A 15,101-nucleotide genomic window follows, 5' to 3' on the forward strand; every position below is an offset into this window, starting at 1 on the left:
AGAGGGGGAGAGATATAATGAGGGAGGGAGGGATATATATATATAGAGAGAGGGAGGGAAAGACAGAGATAGAGATAGATGGAGTCAGTGATAGAGAGGGGGCATGGAGAGACAGAAAGAGAGGTGAGTGAGAGAGAGAGGGAGAGAGAGAAACATGGGGGAGAGAGAGAGAGGGAGAGAAACACGGGGAGAGAGAGAAATTGTGAGGGGAGAGAAAAAGAGAGAGAGGGGAGAGAGAGAGAGCACTATAAACGTTTGTGCAGTGTACTGCTGCTCTCCTCACACCTCTGAGGCAGCCTGTAAAGGCACAATCCTCAACCCCTACTTCCAGACAAATGGCAGCCCGCCCGCCACTTTTTCACTATAAAGCTGAGAGATGGGGCTGGAGAACAGCGGTCAATATTGCAGACTGTGCCTTTAAGTGGGACCCACCATGCTGATTTTATCTCCACAACCCCCAACTACCCTGAATAACTTATTCTCATCTTCTTTCAGAATCCAAAGCATGTGATTTTCTCACACCTTATATCTCTATTTCTCTCTCTCTCTCCACCCTCCACCCTTGTGTATCTTCATCCAGTGAATATTTCATCAGGGTTGGCCAGGGCTTTATTCATAGATCTGCCTCTAATGAGTAATTCATAGAAGCCCTGCAAAAATATATATGCATATTTAATGCATTACCATGCATATCTTTTATTAATGGTGGCAGCCCTGGTAGGCAGCAGCACTGCAGCCTCCTACTTACTTGCTGGAGGTATGTCCACTGAGCGGCCATTTTGGCTCCATTTGCAGGGCATGGTGGGTACCGGCCACACCATCTCTATGGGTCTTAGGTGCCCAGATGGCAGACTGGCCTATTCAGGAATATTCAGCCTGCACGGGAGATCTAGGACAGAAACACAGGGCAGTGGTGATTGGCTGTCATTGTCCCTCCCGGTGTCACCGCTAACCAAGTCCTATTGGAATTTGTTTTAACACTAGCTGTGGCACCGTTTCAGACGTTGTGTGTGTGTGTGTGTGTGTGTGTGTGTGTGTGTGTGTGTGTGTGTGTGTGTGTGTGTGTGTGTGTGTGTGCGCGCGCGCGCGGAGAGAGTAAAGACAGAGGAATTCCTCTCATCGCCTGTCCTTGATAGACATTTTTGTTCCTAGACATTGTTTCCCGTTCCAGAGGACAACAGTTGGGAGGAGGATCATTCTCCTGCTAAAATAGTGCATTCCAGAGTTGTAGAGTAGAGAGCAGGGGCTGGAGTGTTAATGTAGTGATTAAAGGGGCAATCTGCTGTTGGTACATCCATTTTTTTACTTTTAATATAATATGATATACTGTATACCCATTGATTCTTGAAAAATATAACTTATAAATGCTTCATGGGGTTAGTTCAACTGTCGTACATCATCATAACCCAAAATATAAGCTTGTTTTAGTCGGTTATTTGTAAACAACGTAGCGATTGAAGGAGAATAGGTGTGCCATAAAGGCCTGAACCTCTTTGCAGAGAGGCTCTTTGCACTCACAATTCACAGGAGACTGGTGAGGATAGGACATCTCATAGTCATGGCTGGAATGGGGTGAATGGAATGGTATCAAACACATGTATGTTCCCACAACATCGCCTGAAACAAATAACAGTCATTCACCATCCACAACAAATACTGTATTGATTTGCTTAGTTATAATGTCTTGGTTTGGTTTGCAAAATGCTCATCCATGGACTGTGGGTGGTTGGGACTGTGGGTGGTGTAGACTATTTTAGGTATTGATGGATTGTGGGTGGTATTGGAGCAAAGTTTTTATAGTGGACACTCATGTAAGTGTAAGGTTGGCAAACTTTTGCAAGGTTAAATCCTTGGTGTATATATATATATATATAGGTCTTCAACTCAACTGTATGCCAGGGAACTACAACACTTCAAATGGTAGTAAGGATTTAGTGGGGTTTCACAGGAACAGATGAAAGGGGGATTTTGATGAAAGACAAGAGAATCTTGAGAGGAGGCTGCCTTCGCCGCCAGGATCTATTTGAGTGATTCAGCAGAAAATCAGCTTGATTCTCAGCCCGTCTGAGAGGATGTGATTCCCCCATTAAGTCATCATAAGATTACGGAGTGTCTGCTTTTCTCGCCTTCCCTGACACAAACACGCCATATGCCATAATGTAAGCCAAACCCCACTAAATTCTTACCACCAATGATTGGCTTCCTCTATGGCTCTCCAGAGATGTCCTAAGACCTCCTAAAAATTATTGAATATCCTATTACTGCTGCAACACAAGTACCATGAGCCATTGATACCTCTCTACCAGTCCAAGGTGTCTGTCTGTCATTTCCTATAAGCCCTACTAAAAAATCCCAATCCCCTAATACCCCTCTATAAAACACTTCCAGGAAACCAAACACTTAAGGTGACAAAAGAGTTCAAAGTTCAATGTGCTTGGAGAGAGAGAGAGGGAGAGGGAGGGAGAGAGAGAGAGGGAGAGAGAAAACAGAAGGGTGAATGTGGCCTGACTGGGTGTGTTCAGATTAGTCAGAGTTGCGACATGAGGATGGCTTCTTAGGCCCGGGTGGATGGAGGTGATGGTGCCCTATTCCCTACATAGTGCACTACTTTTGATACGGTACCATTCGAGACGTAGGTAGCCCAGGGTTGCAATGCCAGGTGAATGCAGCTGAGTATAGAACTGACAGTTTGACAGTTTGATTGTTGTTCAAACTGTTGCTAGATCTATTTAATTCATAAACATGCTTGCTCTGCAGAGACAACCCTTGATTTTAAGCCTATAGGGAAGATGCTGCATCAATGCGACATAGCAGTACCAAATGCCCTGCCCTGCGCTGAGTTTGGGCTCCTCCATGTGGATGGAAGGGGTATGGCAGGCAGTCTCTACATTTATTTGTATTTATTTTATTTAACTAGGCAAGTCAGTTAAGAACACATTTTTATTTACAATGACGGCCTACCCCGGCCATACACTAACCCGGACGACGCTGGGCCAATTGTGTGACGCCCTATGGGACTCCCAATCACGGCCAGTTGTGATACAGCCTGGAATCGAACCAGGGTCTGTGCTGTAATCCACATTATAAATAAAGGAAGGAGCGTGTGAGAGTATGCAGTCAGGGCACTTCTCTGTAATTGGTGCGAGACTCGGGCTACTTCTAGCCTGGTCTTCATTCTCTTTGTGCTGTCTTGCCAAGTCTTGCCTAGATGGCAAGACAGCACAAACAGATCTGGGACCAGGCTGGCTACTGCTGCATTCTGGAAACATAACTGACAGAAGCAGCTCCAGACCAGATCAATCAATATGTCCACAAAGAGAGAATTGTGAAAGCAGCAGCTACTCTTCCTGGGGTTTCATGACATAACATTAATAGACAAGAACAGCTCATGGAAAGAACTTCATCAATTAAAAAATGGCACATGTAGCCTACATATCAATACATACACAAACTATCTAGGTCAGATAGTACTGTATGCTTTCTTGAATTTGTTTTGGATTAGGGGACTGTGAAAAGACCGCTGGTGGCATGTCTGGTGGGAGAAGTGTGTGTGCCAGAGCTGTGTGTAAATTGGCTACGCAAACAATTTGGAATTTTCAACAAATTCATGTTTCTTATAAAAAGAAGAATTGATGCAGTCAGTCTCTCCTCGACTGCTGCTGTGTGATCTGAGACAGTCATTGTTTTTGATCTGCGTTTGATAGATAATGCCTGGGGTCTCATTCCAAGCTGAGCAGTCTGTTCAAACACCCTATGAGGAGAGGCATGGCTACAGGGTTTTGAATAAAATGCTGTCTCTTAATTCTATGTAATAATAATGTTAATCATGATCACTTAATAACCATGATTGTCTTTTTAGAATCTAGTCAGGGGTGCAACCCCCCCCCCCCCCCAAACATTCTGAAATTGTATTTTTGTCCCCCCCCCCAGTTTTATCATTGGAATGTGACACAAAACGAGGCAACAGTGTGCTTTTGGACTGAGTGGCTGGGTAGGCTGTTTAGAGTGTTTAGCCAACGGGATTTTTTTTTTAAACTTCTAAAACCAAGGTTGCGCCCCTGAATCTAGTTATGTTTAAAAATATCAGTAGACCAAGGACATAGCATGAGACAGACAGAAATTACAATCTCACAGTCACTGTCCCACACCATACATAAAACACACACCACACACCAAGAGAGTGTGGCCTTGTTTAGCCTGATAGTAGTTGATAAAATGTGACGAACAGCACCTATTCTCTGCAGGGGAGAAATCTGCCCAAACCACACAGGATACGTCCCAAACGGCACCCTATTTCCTATATAGTGCCCTACTTTAGAACAGAGCCTATGGTCAAACGTAGTGCACTACATAGGGAGTAGGGTGCCATTTAGGACGCACATAATTTCGTCTCTGCCACTAGAGCTGATGGACAGGCCTGTGCAGTATCTATAACAAGCAAAACTCCCTAACACACACACACACACACACACACTGGCACACATTACACACACAAATGGGTTGATTATCAAATGTTCTTTCGCTGCTGGGGTTGTCTGTCAGACAATGAAATACGGAGCCTCTAATGTATGACTGGGAACTGTGGCCCAATCCCAAATCGATCCCTAAGCCCTATGCACTTGTGGAGATCTGAGAGAATTTGACAGGTGTAAGCAATATGGTAATAGCTCCCAAAAGACGTCCAAAAGGCTTCGGAGGTCCATGCAAAAGGTCCATGCTTACAGAGGTGTAGCCTACAGCCTTGCCTGAAATGGAATTTTATGAATGGCCATCTATGTGGTAAACCATTTGTAAAACACCAAAAAACGACGTCCAAAAGATGTCGGCTCGTGCTTACTGGGGTGTAGCCTACCATGTCCCCTGCAATGGAACTTTATGAATGCCCATCCATGTGATAGGCCCACCATTTGTAAAACAGGCCATTGCGTTGGCTTTATTAGTCCTGATTCCTGTGACTAATCAATTTGGCTATTTCATCTCTGAATATCAGTTATCTAACTTTATCTGGATTTATCACAAGCCTATTTGTAATGCGTTTACACAGTGGGAAATGTAGAAGTATTTTATTTTTCACTATGATCAGCTGGTCAAATTTATGGATACAAACTTCAAACCACTGATCATGACAATGGGGTGAAACTCCTGCAGAACAGTTGTGATTGTCCATTCCATATTGTCCATTTTACTTTCACCTGTCCTGTTATTAGGATATGTTGTTAACATGACAGCTCATTTTTATTTGATTGAGTGCCATTTAGGTTACCCTATTTGATCGGAGAAACCTGCTTTACATTTACATTTTTGTCATCTAGCAGACACTCTTATCCAGAGCGACTTACAGTAGTGAGTGCATACATTTCATACATTTTTTATTTTATATATTGATTTATTTTTTCCCGTACTGGTCCCCCGTGGGAACCGAACCCACAACCCTGGCGTTGCAAACACCATGCTCTACCAACTGAGCCACACGGGACCTGCATGATGTAAAAGGATCCTACATTTTAATCTCCAGCCTGTAGGATACAGAAAAGGCCACATACTCTTTCTAGCATATCCTCTATCTGCTACATGATTTATGTTAGATACATTTTTTTACTGAAAGTTGGTGGAGCGCTGCAGAGATGCATCACTCCAATAGCACCCTGGAGAGGCGCTGGGAATGGACAAGCTAAATATTTTGCACCCCTGCCTTTGACAAAGTGGGCAATACTTATCAAAGGGCGGCATCAGCGCTCACCTAAAAAGCCCATATGTCACTTGTTGAGAGAAATTGTCATTGTTTTTGGGCAGAATTATGTGAGGCGTTATGTGTTGGAGGTGTGTCTTGGTCAGTTTAGCTCAGAAAATGCTGCCCTTGTCAATCTGCCTACCTAATGAGCGGTGTTGGAGCCAAATTCCCATTTTCTTTATTTGTGTTAAATATATTGTTTTGCTCCATTTATACAACTATAAATATTGCGTTATGAATTATGGAGTATGGTTGGAGTTTTTGGTTTTCTATTATGATTAACATGGGTATTTAAAAGCATTATGGAGCATTTCCTGGGCACACCCCTTTCCCCCCCCCCCCCCCATGTTCCCCTTCCCTTTACCTATTTGTTATTTTTGCAGTATTGTAGACCTATACAAGGCCTCAGGTATGGAGGTACCTTAGTTTTTTTTAGCGCTACGATATTAAGAAAGCTGCTACTAGTCTATACCTTTTGTTTGGAGTTAAAACTGATCGCTTCGACTTTGTTCGTTGATAGAATATAGCCAATGAAATTACCTTTAGTTTGGAAAATAAATGTATGTTTTTACACTATCGGAGCTTTGGATTCCCTGTTCTGTGGTTGCTTTGGAAATGCATCTGACTACGTCATCACATACCTGTGGCCTCAAGGTAAGTTTGGAATTGGATTACAAATTGCCTTCATACCATGTTTCATGAGCTGAAATAAAAGATTCCACAAATGTTCCATACACACAAAAGGCTTATTTCTCTCCAATTTTGTGCACAAATTTGTTTACATCCCTGTTAGTGAGTATTTCTCTTTTGCCTAGATAATCCATCCACCTGACAGGTGTGGCATATTGAGAATTAAACAGCATGATCATTACACAGGTGCACCTTGTGCTGAAGACAATAAAAGGCCACTCTAAAATGTGCAGTTTCATCACACAACACAATGCCACAGATGTCTCAAGTTTTGAGGGAGCATGCCATTGTCATGCTGACTACAGGAATGTTCATCAGAGTTGTTGCCAGAGAACTGAATGTCCTTTTCTCTACCATAAGCCGCTTCCAACAATGTTTTAACGAATTTGGCAGTGCGTCCAACCGGCCTCACAACCGCAGACCACGTGTATGGTGTCGTGTGGGCGAGCGCTTTGCTGATGTCAACATTGTGAACAGAGTGCCCCATGGTGGGGTTATGGTATGAGCAGGCATAAGCTGCGGACAATAAACACAATTGCATTTTTCAATGGTAATTTCAATGCACAGATATACTGTGACGAGATCCTGAGGCCCATTGTCGTGCCATTCATCCACCGCCATAATCTCATATTTCAGCATGATAATGCACAGCCTCATGTTGCAAGGATCTGTACACAATTCCTGGAAGCTGAAAATGTTCTTCAATGGCCTGTATACTCACCAGACATGTCACCCATTGAGTATGTTTGGGATACTCTGGATCGACGTGCCACGTATGTTCCAGTTCCCGCCAATATCCAGCAACTTCGCACAACTATTAAAGCGGAGTGGGACAAAATTCTACAGGTTGCAATCAACAGCCTGATCAACTCTATGCGAAAGAGATGTGTTGTGCTGCATGTTCAAATGGTGGTCACAACTGATACTGACTGGTTTTCTGATCCACGCCCCTACCTTTTTTTTTAAAGGTATCTGTGACCAACAAATGCATATCTGTATTCCCAGTCATGTGAAATCCATAGATTAGGGCCTAATGAATTTATTTCAATTGACTGATTTCCTTATTTGCACTGTAAGTGAGTAAAATCTTTGAGATTGTTGCATGTTGCATTTATATTTTTGTTCAGTATACTTGGGATTGGGCTTTAGTCATTTCCACAACCACTGTAAGGATATCAGAAAGGCATACATACTGATAAAATATAGAATAATGACTAATACCAAATAGAACATACAAGACATTACTAAAAGCAGCTAGTTAAATAAAAAAAATATATAACTGTGTGTTAATGTGGGTTTTCAGTGAATGGACGCAAATCACAAAGCTCATCTGCAGGAAAATTCTGAGCAATAAAAATTTGATCAAATTACATTTGTTATAACTGATTGAGATGGGTGTAGGTCTATACCTTATATTCATGCAGCAAGGGTGTATGGTACCACATAGAGACCTAAAAAGAACACTTATTCTAAAGCCTGGTGTTCCCATGACTATAAAAACACTTTCCAAGACACTTTCTTAAAATGATATGGGTGTTATTATGAATTACCAGCTCCTTTGAATTCAAGACCACTGCCAGGTATATATGTGAATTATCTTGAAGATCACTGATATTTTGAAACACATTTTATAAAGACGTCTGTTCATTGAATGTACATACAGAACTACCTAAAATGATCTAGATTTGTGTTTCAAAACCTCACATATGACCAAGAGGGACATGAGGTGTAGTTTGCGTTGCCCTACATGACATAGTAACGCTCGCTGGTTTTCCGAACTCATCAAATAAAATCTTATATTCAAATTACAATTAAACCACTGCAATATCAGTACTGATATGCTAGCAAAGAAAATAAAGTGCATTTTGTACAAATGATTTAACTTCTATTATTTTTTTACAATATTCCATAGAAGAAGGCTCAGAGACATCTGTCTAGTCCAGGCATTGTTTGTAGTAGTTTAAAGAAGGTGTCCGGTAATTGTGGGTGTGGAGTCGGTTGCCATGGTGAGGTCACATCACTACTTAACTCAGTGCAGGGTATTAGTGGGCATGCATTCACACAGGGCTCGCCTCTCTGCCCTCAACACCAGGGTCTCAGTCTAGGAAGAAACAGTGGCAATGCCATGTTAGGGAGCACCAGTCTGAGTAAACCTTTTAAACAAGACTAATACATTACTTTGTCCATTAACTTATAGAGAACGGAAATGTGTCTTTACGTTCACAATCCAACCCCCCGAGACACACACCCGCGGGGTCGGAAGCAATGGGTCAGCCGCAGTGCAGCGCCTCTGGAGCAATTGTAGGGGGTTAAGTGCCTTGCTCAAGGGCACAACGACAGGCAATTTATAGAAGAACTGTACAGAGGAACTTTTGACCAAGACGGACAACGACAGCAAGACTTATAAATCTCACCGGAGAAAGCATCCGAGCAAGCGAAACAGTATGTTTAACCCATGTACATATCTGATGGTGTCTGGCCAAAAAGAGTATGACATGTCATATTATTTTTGGCCAGACACCATCAGATACGTGTACTACAGATACTAAGACAGAGGGGCGCTGTTTGACGCTTTCTCTGATGAAAGATTCGGTCTCTTGCAAATTGAAGGAAACTTATGAAACACGGATAGACAAGAATGAGAAATCATTTTAAATGTTTTTATTTTTTATGTTATGTTGACTGGGTTCTGTTGGCATCCATGTTTCCACGCCCTTTTGTAGGCTGAATGTCATTACACTCATGGTGTTTGTAAAATATATCCCTTTCCGTTCAAATGGCAGGTGCACAATCCACTCTTTCGGATGCTGGACTTATTTCGGAGAAGACGAACGGACGCAGGTAACCTACTTAACCTTTTATTTAAAAAAAATGTCCTGTTAAAAAATAGAGACCCCATGAATATCACGGTATAATTCACAATCACATTAAGTGAATTTACTGCTGTACGGGTAAAAAAAAAATACTGAGCTTGACTGCAAACACTAACAAGACATTTGGAATTAATTTATGATTTACTTGAACAGGGAAATATCTCAAACCTAAGCTGAAGCATTTAATGCGTTGAACCATCATAATTATATAGATAAAAATCCCCCTTCCATCGATTTAAGGTTCAAAATGACTAGGTGAAAAATCTGCCGATGTGCCCCTGAGCAAGGCACTTAACCCTAGTTCCTCCTGTAAGTCACTCTGGATAAGAGCATCTGCTAAAAGACTCAAATGTAAATGTATATGTTATGGTCCCCTAAACTGGGTCTGTGCCCCACCTTGGCCACTCCATTGAAAATGTACTAGACACGCCACTGATCAGCGGTTGATGTGGAATGAAATAGGTACTGGTACTGATTTTGGGTGCTGGAAGTCTTCGTTTAGGTGGTGGTACTCATAATATATTAAAGCCTATTCTATAGCAGGTGCTAGTTGTCAATCTATAGAAACATTAGAGGTGGACAGCTCCAGCCCACTTCAAGCACTGAGTATATGCAATAGTCCTTACACTGTACTTACAAGAATAATTACAATGTAACATAAGGTGTAACTGAAATAGAGAGGGATAGGAACTGTTACCTGGGCATCGAGGTTGAAAGCAGTCTTCTTGAGGTCTTGCAGTGCCCTCTGCATGAATTCAAATGCATGACAGTCCACACAGGGACGACCTGCAAGACAATGAGACAAAACACAATAATAGTGTTCAGTATGATTCATTATATTTAGGCTACTGCATTTGTGAAAACAAAATCAATATCTGAAGACTTTTATAATTACAAGTAATACCTTATATTCTGATACACTTCATCAATCAATGGCTGTTCTCAACTGGTAAACTATCGATTAGGCAATCAGATTTGATTTTATGAAGGTCTAATTAATCAGAGTTTTTTTCTATCTATGCACAATAGTCATCTGCACAACAGTAACAAACGCTCATTGTGTGTAATCGCAAAAAGAACAAATACAATAAAACCTATTAAATAAAACCACTTACTTTCGGCAGGTATTACCGTCCCTGTCTCCTGCTCGCCAAAACCTGGACTAAAAGACAGCAGTTGCACGGCTAAGAGCAGCATCACCGCTTTCAAATAGCCGCTCGATGCCATACTGCGGTGCAGCATATCAAGAGGAAGACCTGGAGAACGGAGAGAGCGAATTTCAGCATATGAAACTTTAGGATAGGCAGCTATCATATTACGAAGCATTGGTAGGCTAGATGAAAACGATTGTAGGCTATGTTTGCTCAGCGAAAGAGTCACTAGGGGCCCCTGAGTGGCGCAGCGGTATAAGGAACTGCATCTCAGTGCTATAGGCGTCACTACAAGCACACTGGTTTGAATCCAGTCTGTATCACAACCGGCCGTGATTGGGAGTCCCATAGGGCGGCGCACAATTGGCCAAACGTTGTCCGGGTTTGGACGGTGTAGACTGTCATTGTAAATAAGAATTTGTTCTTAACTGACTTGCCTAGTTAAATAAAGGTTCAATTTATAAAAAAAGAAATAAATGTTTACATAGGCCTACTGTTTTACCCACGCTGCATATACATACTTAATTCTAGTCAAGGCTCATCCTATATAACTTACTGTATATATTGTCTATTTCATCCTATATACTGTCTATTTCACACCATTATATAGGCCTACATATACACACGTGTGTGTGTGTGTATATATATATACACACACACACACACATACGTATACATACACACACACACATACATACATATATATACTGCTCAAAAAAATAAAGGGAACACTTAAACAACACAATGTAACTCCAAGTCAATCACACTTCTGTGAAATCAAACTGTCCACTTAGGAAGCAACACTGATTGACAATACATTTCACATGCTGTTGTGCAAATGGAATAGACAACAGGTGGAAATTATAGGCAATTAGCAAGACACCCCCAATAAAGGAGTGGTTCTGCAGATGGGGACCACAGACCACTTCTCAGTTCCTATGCTTCCTGGCTGATGTTTTGGTCACTTTTGAATGCTGGCGGTGCTTTCACTCTAGTGGTAGCATGAGACGGAGTCTACAACCCACACAAGTGGCTCAGGTAGTGCAGCTCATCCAGGATGGCACATCAATGTGAGCTGTGGCAAGAAGGTTTGCTGTGTCTGTCAGCGTAGTGTCCAGAGCATGGAGGCGCTACCAGGAGACAGGCCAGTACATCAGGAGATGTGGAGGAGGCCGTAGGAGGGGAACAACCCAACAGCAGGACCGCTACCTCCGCCTTTGTGCAAGGAGGAGCAGGAGAAGCACTGCCAGAGCCCTGCAAAATGACCTCCAGCAGGCCACAAATGTGCATGTGTCTGCTCAAACGGTCAGAAACAGACTCCATGAGGGTGGTTTGAGGGCCCGACGTCCACAGGTGGGGGTTGTGCTTACAGCCCAACACCGTGCAGGACGTTTGGCATTTGCCAGAGAACACCAAGATTGGCAAATTCGCCACTGGCGCCCTGTGCTCTTTACAGATGAAAGCAGGTTCACACTGAGCACGTGACAGACGTGACAGAGTCTGGAGACGCCGTGGAGAACGTTCCGCTGCCTGCAACATCCTCCAGCATGACCGGTTTGGCGGTGGGTCAGTCATGGTGTGGGGTGGCATTTCTTTGGGGGGCCGCACAGCCCTCCATGTGCTCGCCAGAGGTAGCCTGACTGCCATTAGGTACCGAGATGAGATCCTCAGACCCCTTGTGAGACCATATGCTGGTGCGGTTGGCCCTGGGTTCCTCCTAATGCAAGACAATGCTAGACCTCATGTGGCTGGAGTGTGTCAGCAGTTCCTGCAAGAGGAAGGCATTGATGCTATGGGCTGGCCCACCCGTTCCCCAGACCTGAATCAAATTGAGCACATCTGGGACATCATGTCTCGCTCCATCCACCAATGCCACGTTGCACCACAGACTGTCCAGGAGTTGGCGGATGCTTTAGTCCAGGTCTGGGAGGAGATCCCTCAGGAGACCATCCGCCACCTCATCAGGAGCATGCCCAGGCGTTGTAGGGAGGTCATACAGGCACGTGGAGGCCACACACACTACTGAGCCTAATTTTTACTTGTTTTAAGGACATTACATCAAAGTTGGATCAGCCTGTAGTGTGGTTTTACACTTTAATTTTGAGTGTGACTCCAAATCCAGACCTCCATGGGTTGATAAATTGGATTTCCATTGATTATTTTTGTGTGATTTTGTTGTCAGCACATTCAACTATGTAAAGAAAAAAGTATTTAATGAGATTATTTCTTTCAGATCTAGGATGTGTTGTTTAAGTGTTCCCTTTATTTTTTTGAGCAGTAATATATATATATATATATATATATATATATATATTAGTGGCAAACCTCTTCAAAGTTAAGAGCGTTTGTCACAAATTAAGTGGGAAACTGTCAAAGTCAGCCCAGAATGAAAGTTATTTAGAACATGACAGTACCTGTGTGTTTGTTTCGCTGTCCTGGTCCACCCAGGCCGCAGGTAAGGTCAAGGATAGCAGGGTTCGGTACACAAATCTGGTTCTCGGTAGGTCCAGGTCTAAACGCCAACAGGTAAGTCCAAAACAGTCCAGCTCGTACACGGTAAATCCAGCCAATGTAGATTGTCTCTTTCTCTATGGTTCATAGATCCTTCCCGCCCTCTCTCTCTCTTCCTGGTTTTTCTTGACCTTTTATCTGTGGGTCGGCTCCACCTTCTGAGGGTTCCCCTTGCTTCTGGGAATTGTAGTTTTGGCAGTCGGCCATTTTGTGAACTGTAGTTCTGATCGGGGTGGCCATTTTAGTGATCGGGCAGAGCCCGTTTATTAGTTCTGCCCTCACATATCTGCCATTTATCACTCGACCCCCTTCTTTGCCACAATATATATATATATATGTATGTATGTGTGTGATATGTGAGCTCCATTTTTATGGAATGGTCTGCCTACCAATGTGAGAGACGCAGACTCAGTCTCAACCTTTAAGTCTTTACTGAAGACTTATCTCTTCAGTAGGTCCTATGATTAAGTATAGTCTGGCCCAGGAGTGTGAAGGTGAACGGAAAGGCTGGAGCAACGAACCGCCCTTGCTGTCTCTGCCTTGCCGGTTCCCCTCTTTCCACTGGGATTCTCTGCCTCTAACCCTTTTACAGGGGCTGAGTCACTGGCTTACTGGTGTTCTTCCATGCCGTCCATGGGAGGGGTGCGTCACTTGAGTGGGTTGAGTCACTGACGTGGTCTTCCTGTCTGGGTTGGCGCCCCCCCTTGGGTTGTGCCGTGGCGGAGATCGTTGTGGGCTATACTCGGCCTTGTCTTAGGACGGTAAGTTGGTGGTTGGAGACATCCCTCTAGTGGTGTGGGGGCTGTGCTTTGGCAAAGTGGGTGGGGTTATATCCTGCCTGTTTGGCCCTGTCCGGGGGTATCATCGGATGGGGCCACAGTGTCTTCTGATCCCTCCTGTCTCAGCCTCCAGTATTTATGCTGCAGTAGTTTATGTGTCGGGGGGCTAGGGTCAGTCTGTTACATCTGGAGTATTTCTCTTGTCTTATCCGGTGTCCTGTGTGAATTTAAATATGCTCTCTCTAATTCTCTCTTTCTGTCTTTCTCTCGGAGGACCTGAGCCCTAGGACCATGCTTCAGGACTACCTGGTATGATGACTCCTTGCTGTCCCCAGTCCACCTGGCCGTGCTGCTGCTCCAGTTTCAACTGTTCTGCCTGCGGCTATGGAACCCTGACCTGTTCACCGGACGTGCTTGTTGCACCCTCGACAACTACTATGATTATTATTATTTGACCATGCTGGTCATTTATGAACATTTTAACATCTTGACCATGTTCTGTTATAATATCCACCCTGCACAGCCAGAAGAGGACTGGCCACCCCTCATAGCCTGGTTCCTCTCTAGGTTTCTTCCTAGGTTTTTGGCCTTTCTAGGGAGTTTTTCCTAGGGAGTTTTTCCTAGCCACCGTGCTTCTTTCACATGCATTGCTTGCTGTTTGGGGTTTTAGGCTGGGTTTCTGTACAGCACTTTGAGATATCAGCTGATGTACGAAGGGCTATATAAAAATAAATTTGATTTGATGTATGTATATATATGTGTGTGTATATGTGTGTGTGTATGTATATATATATGTGTGTGTGTATATATATATCGAACTAGGGACCCTCTGCACACATCAACAACTGCCTCCCACAAATCATCGTTGCCCATCGCTTCACAAAAGCCGCGGCTTTGCAGAGCAAGGGGAACAACTACCTCAAAGTCTCAGATTGAAACGCTATTAGCGTGCACCCGCTAACTAGCTAGCCAGCTCAAATCGGTTACAGAAGCATTAAAATGTAGGCCTACTCACTGTGTGTGATAATGAAGAGACGATTCTGTTGAATATGAATTCGATGGGCAGAAAGCGCATGCGTATAAAACCCTCTGTAAATTAGGCAAACTGGATTGTCCCTCCCGAAAGCCCATAAAGTTATGCTAAATTGTTTTATTCATTGGAAATGAAATGTTGGCCTCTCTGGTTCGCTACGCCGGTCACATGTCTTATAGGCTAATTTAATCACAGCACTAATTTTAGCATCTTTAGTTGCATAACCATAAAGATACAGTAATTGTTGTACAATAATATTCCTACAGGCCTGTCTATTTTAAGAAATGTTTTAGTTGCATAACTCTAACACGCGGAATGAATGGTAAATAAATG

The 15,101-nt window shown here is 43.3% G+C and overlaps 1 protein-coding gene across 1 annotated transcript; it reads right to left on the reverse strand.

Moving 5' to 3' along the window:
• Positions 1–6,103: 6,103 nt before the first annotated feature.
• On the reverse strand, positions 6,104–13,284 carry LOC106577819 (NELL2-interacting cell ontogeny regulator 1-like). The gene is made up of 4 exons (XM_014156178.3): positions 12,860–13,284; positions 10,410–10,550; positions 9,992–10,080; positions 6,104–8,522 (listed from the first exon to the last, which is right to left on the reverse strand). Exons 2-4 carry the CDS (start codon positions 10,534–10,536, stop codon positions 8,451–8,453), a joined length of 288 nt encoding a protein of 95 aa, XP_014011653.1. The 5' UTR covers positions 10,537–10,550; positions 12,860–13,284; the 3' UTR covers positions 6,104–8,450.
• Between the last annotated feature and the right edge of the window lie 1,817 nt (positions 13,285–15,101).

This window comes from Salmo salar, chromosome 18 (genome assembly GCF_965601325.2).
Source record: "Salmo salar chromosome 18, fSalSal1, whole genome shotgun sequence".
Classification (NCBI taxonomy): domain Eukaryota; kingdom Metazoa; phylum Chordata; class Actinopteri; order Salmoniformes; family Salmonidae; genus Salmo; species Salmo salar.

Excerpts from the sequence above, each read along its gene's own strand:
- LOC106577819 (XM_014156178.3), bottom strand. The coding sequence starts at position 10,536 with ATGCTGCACCGCAGTATGGCATCGAGCGGCTATTTGAAAGCGGTGATG. Across the intron at positions 10,081-10,409 it reads GACGGTAATACCTGCCGAAA|GTCGTCCCTGTGTGGACTGT; the intron begins GTAAGTGGTTTT and ends ATTGTCTTGCAG. Across the intron at positions 8,523-9,991 it reads CTTTCAACCTCGATGCCCAG|ACTGAGACCCTGGTGTTGAG; the intron begins GTAACAGTTCCT and ends GTTTCTTCCTAG.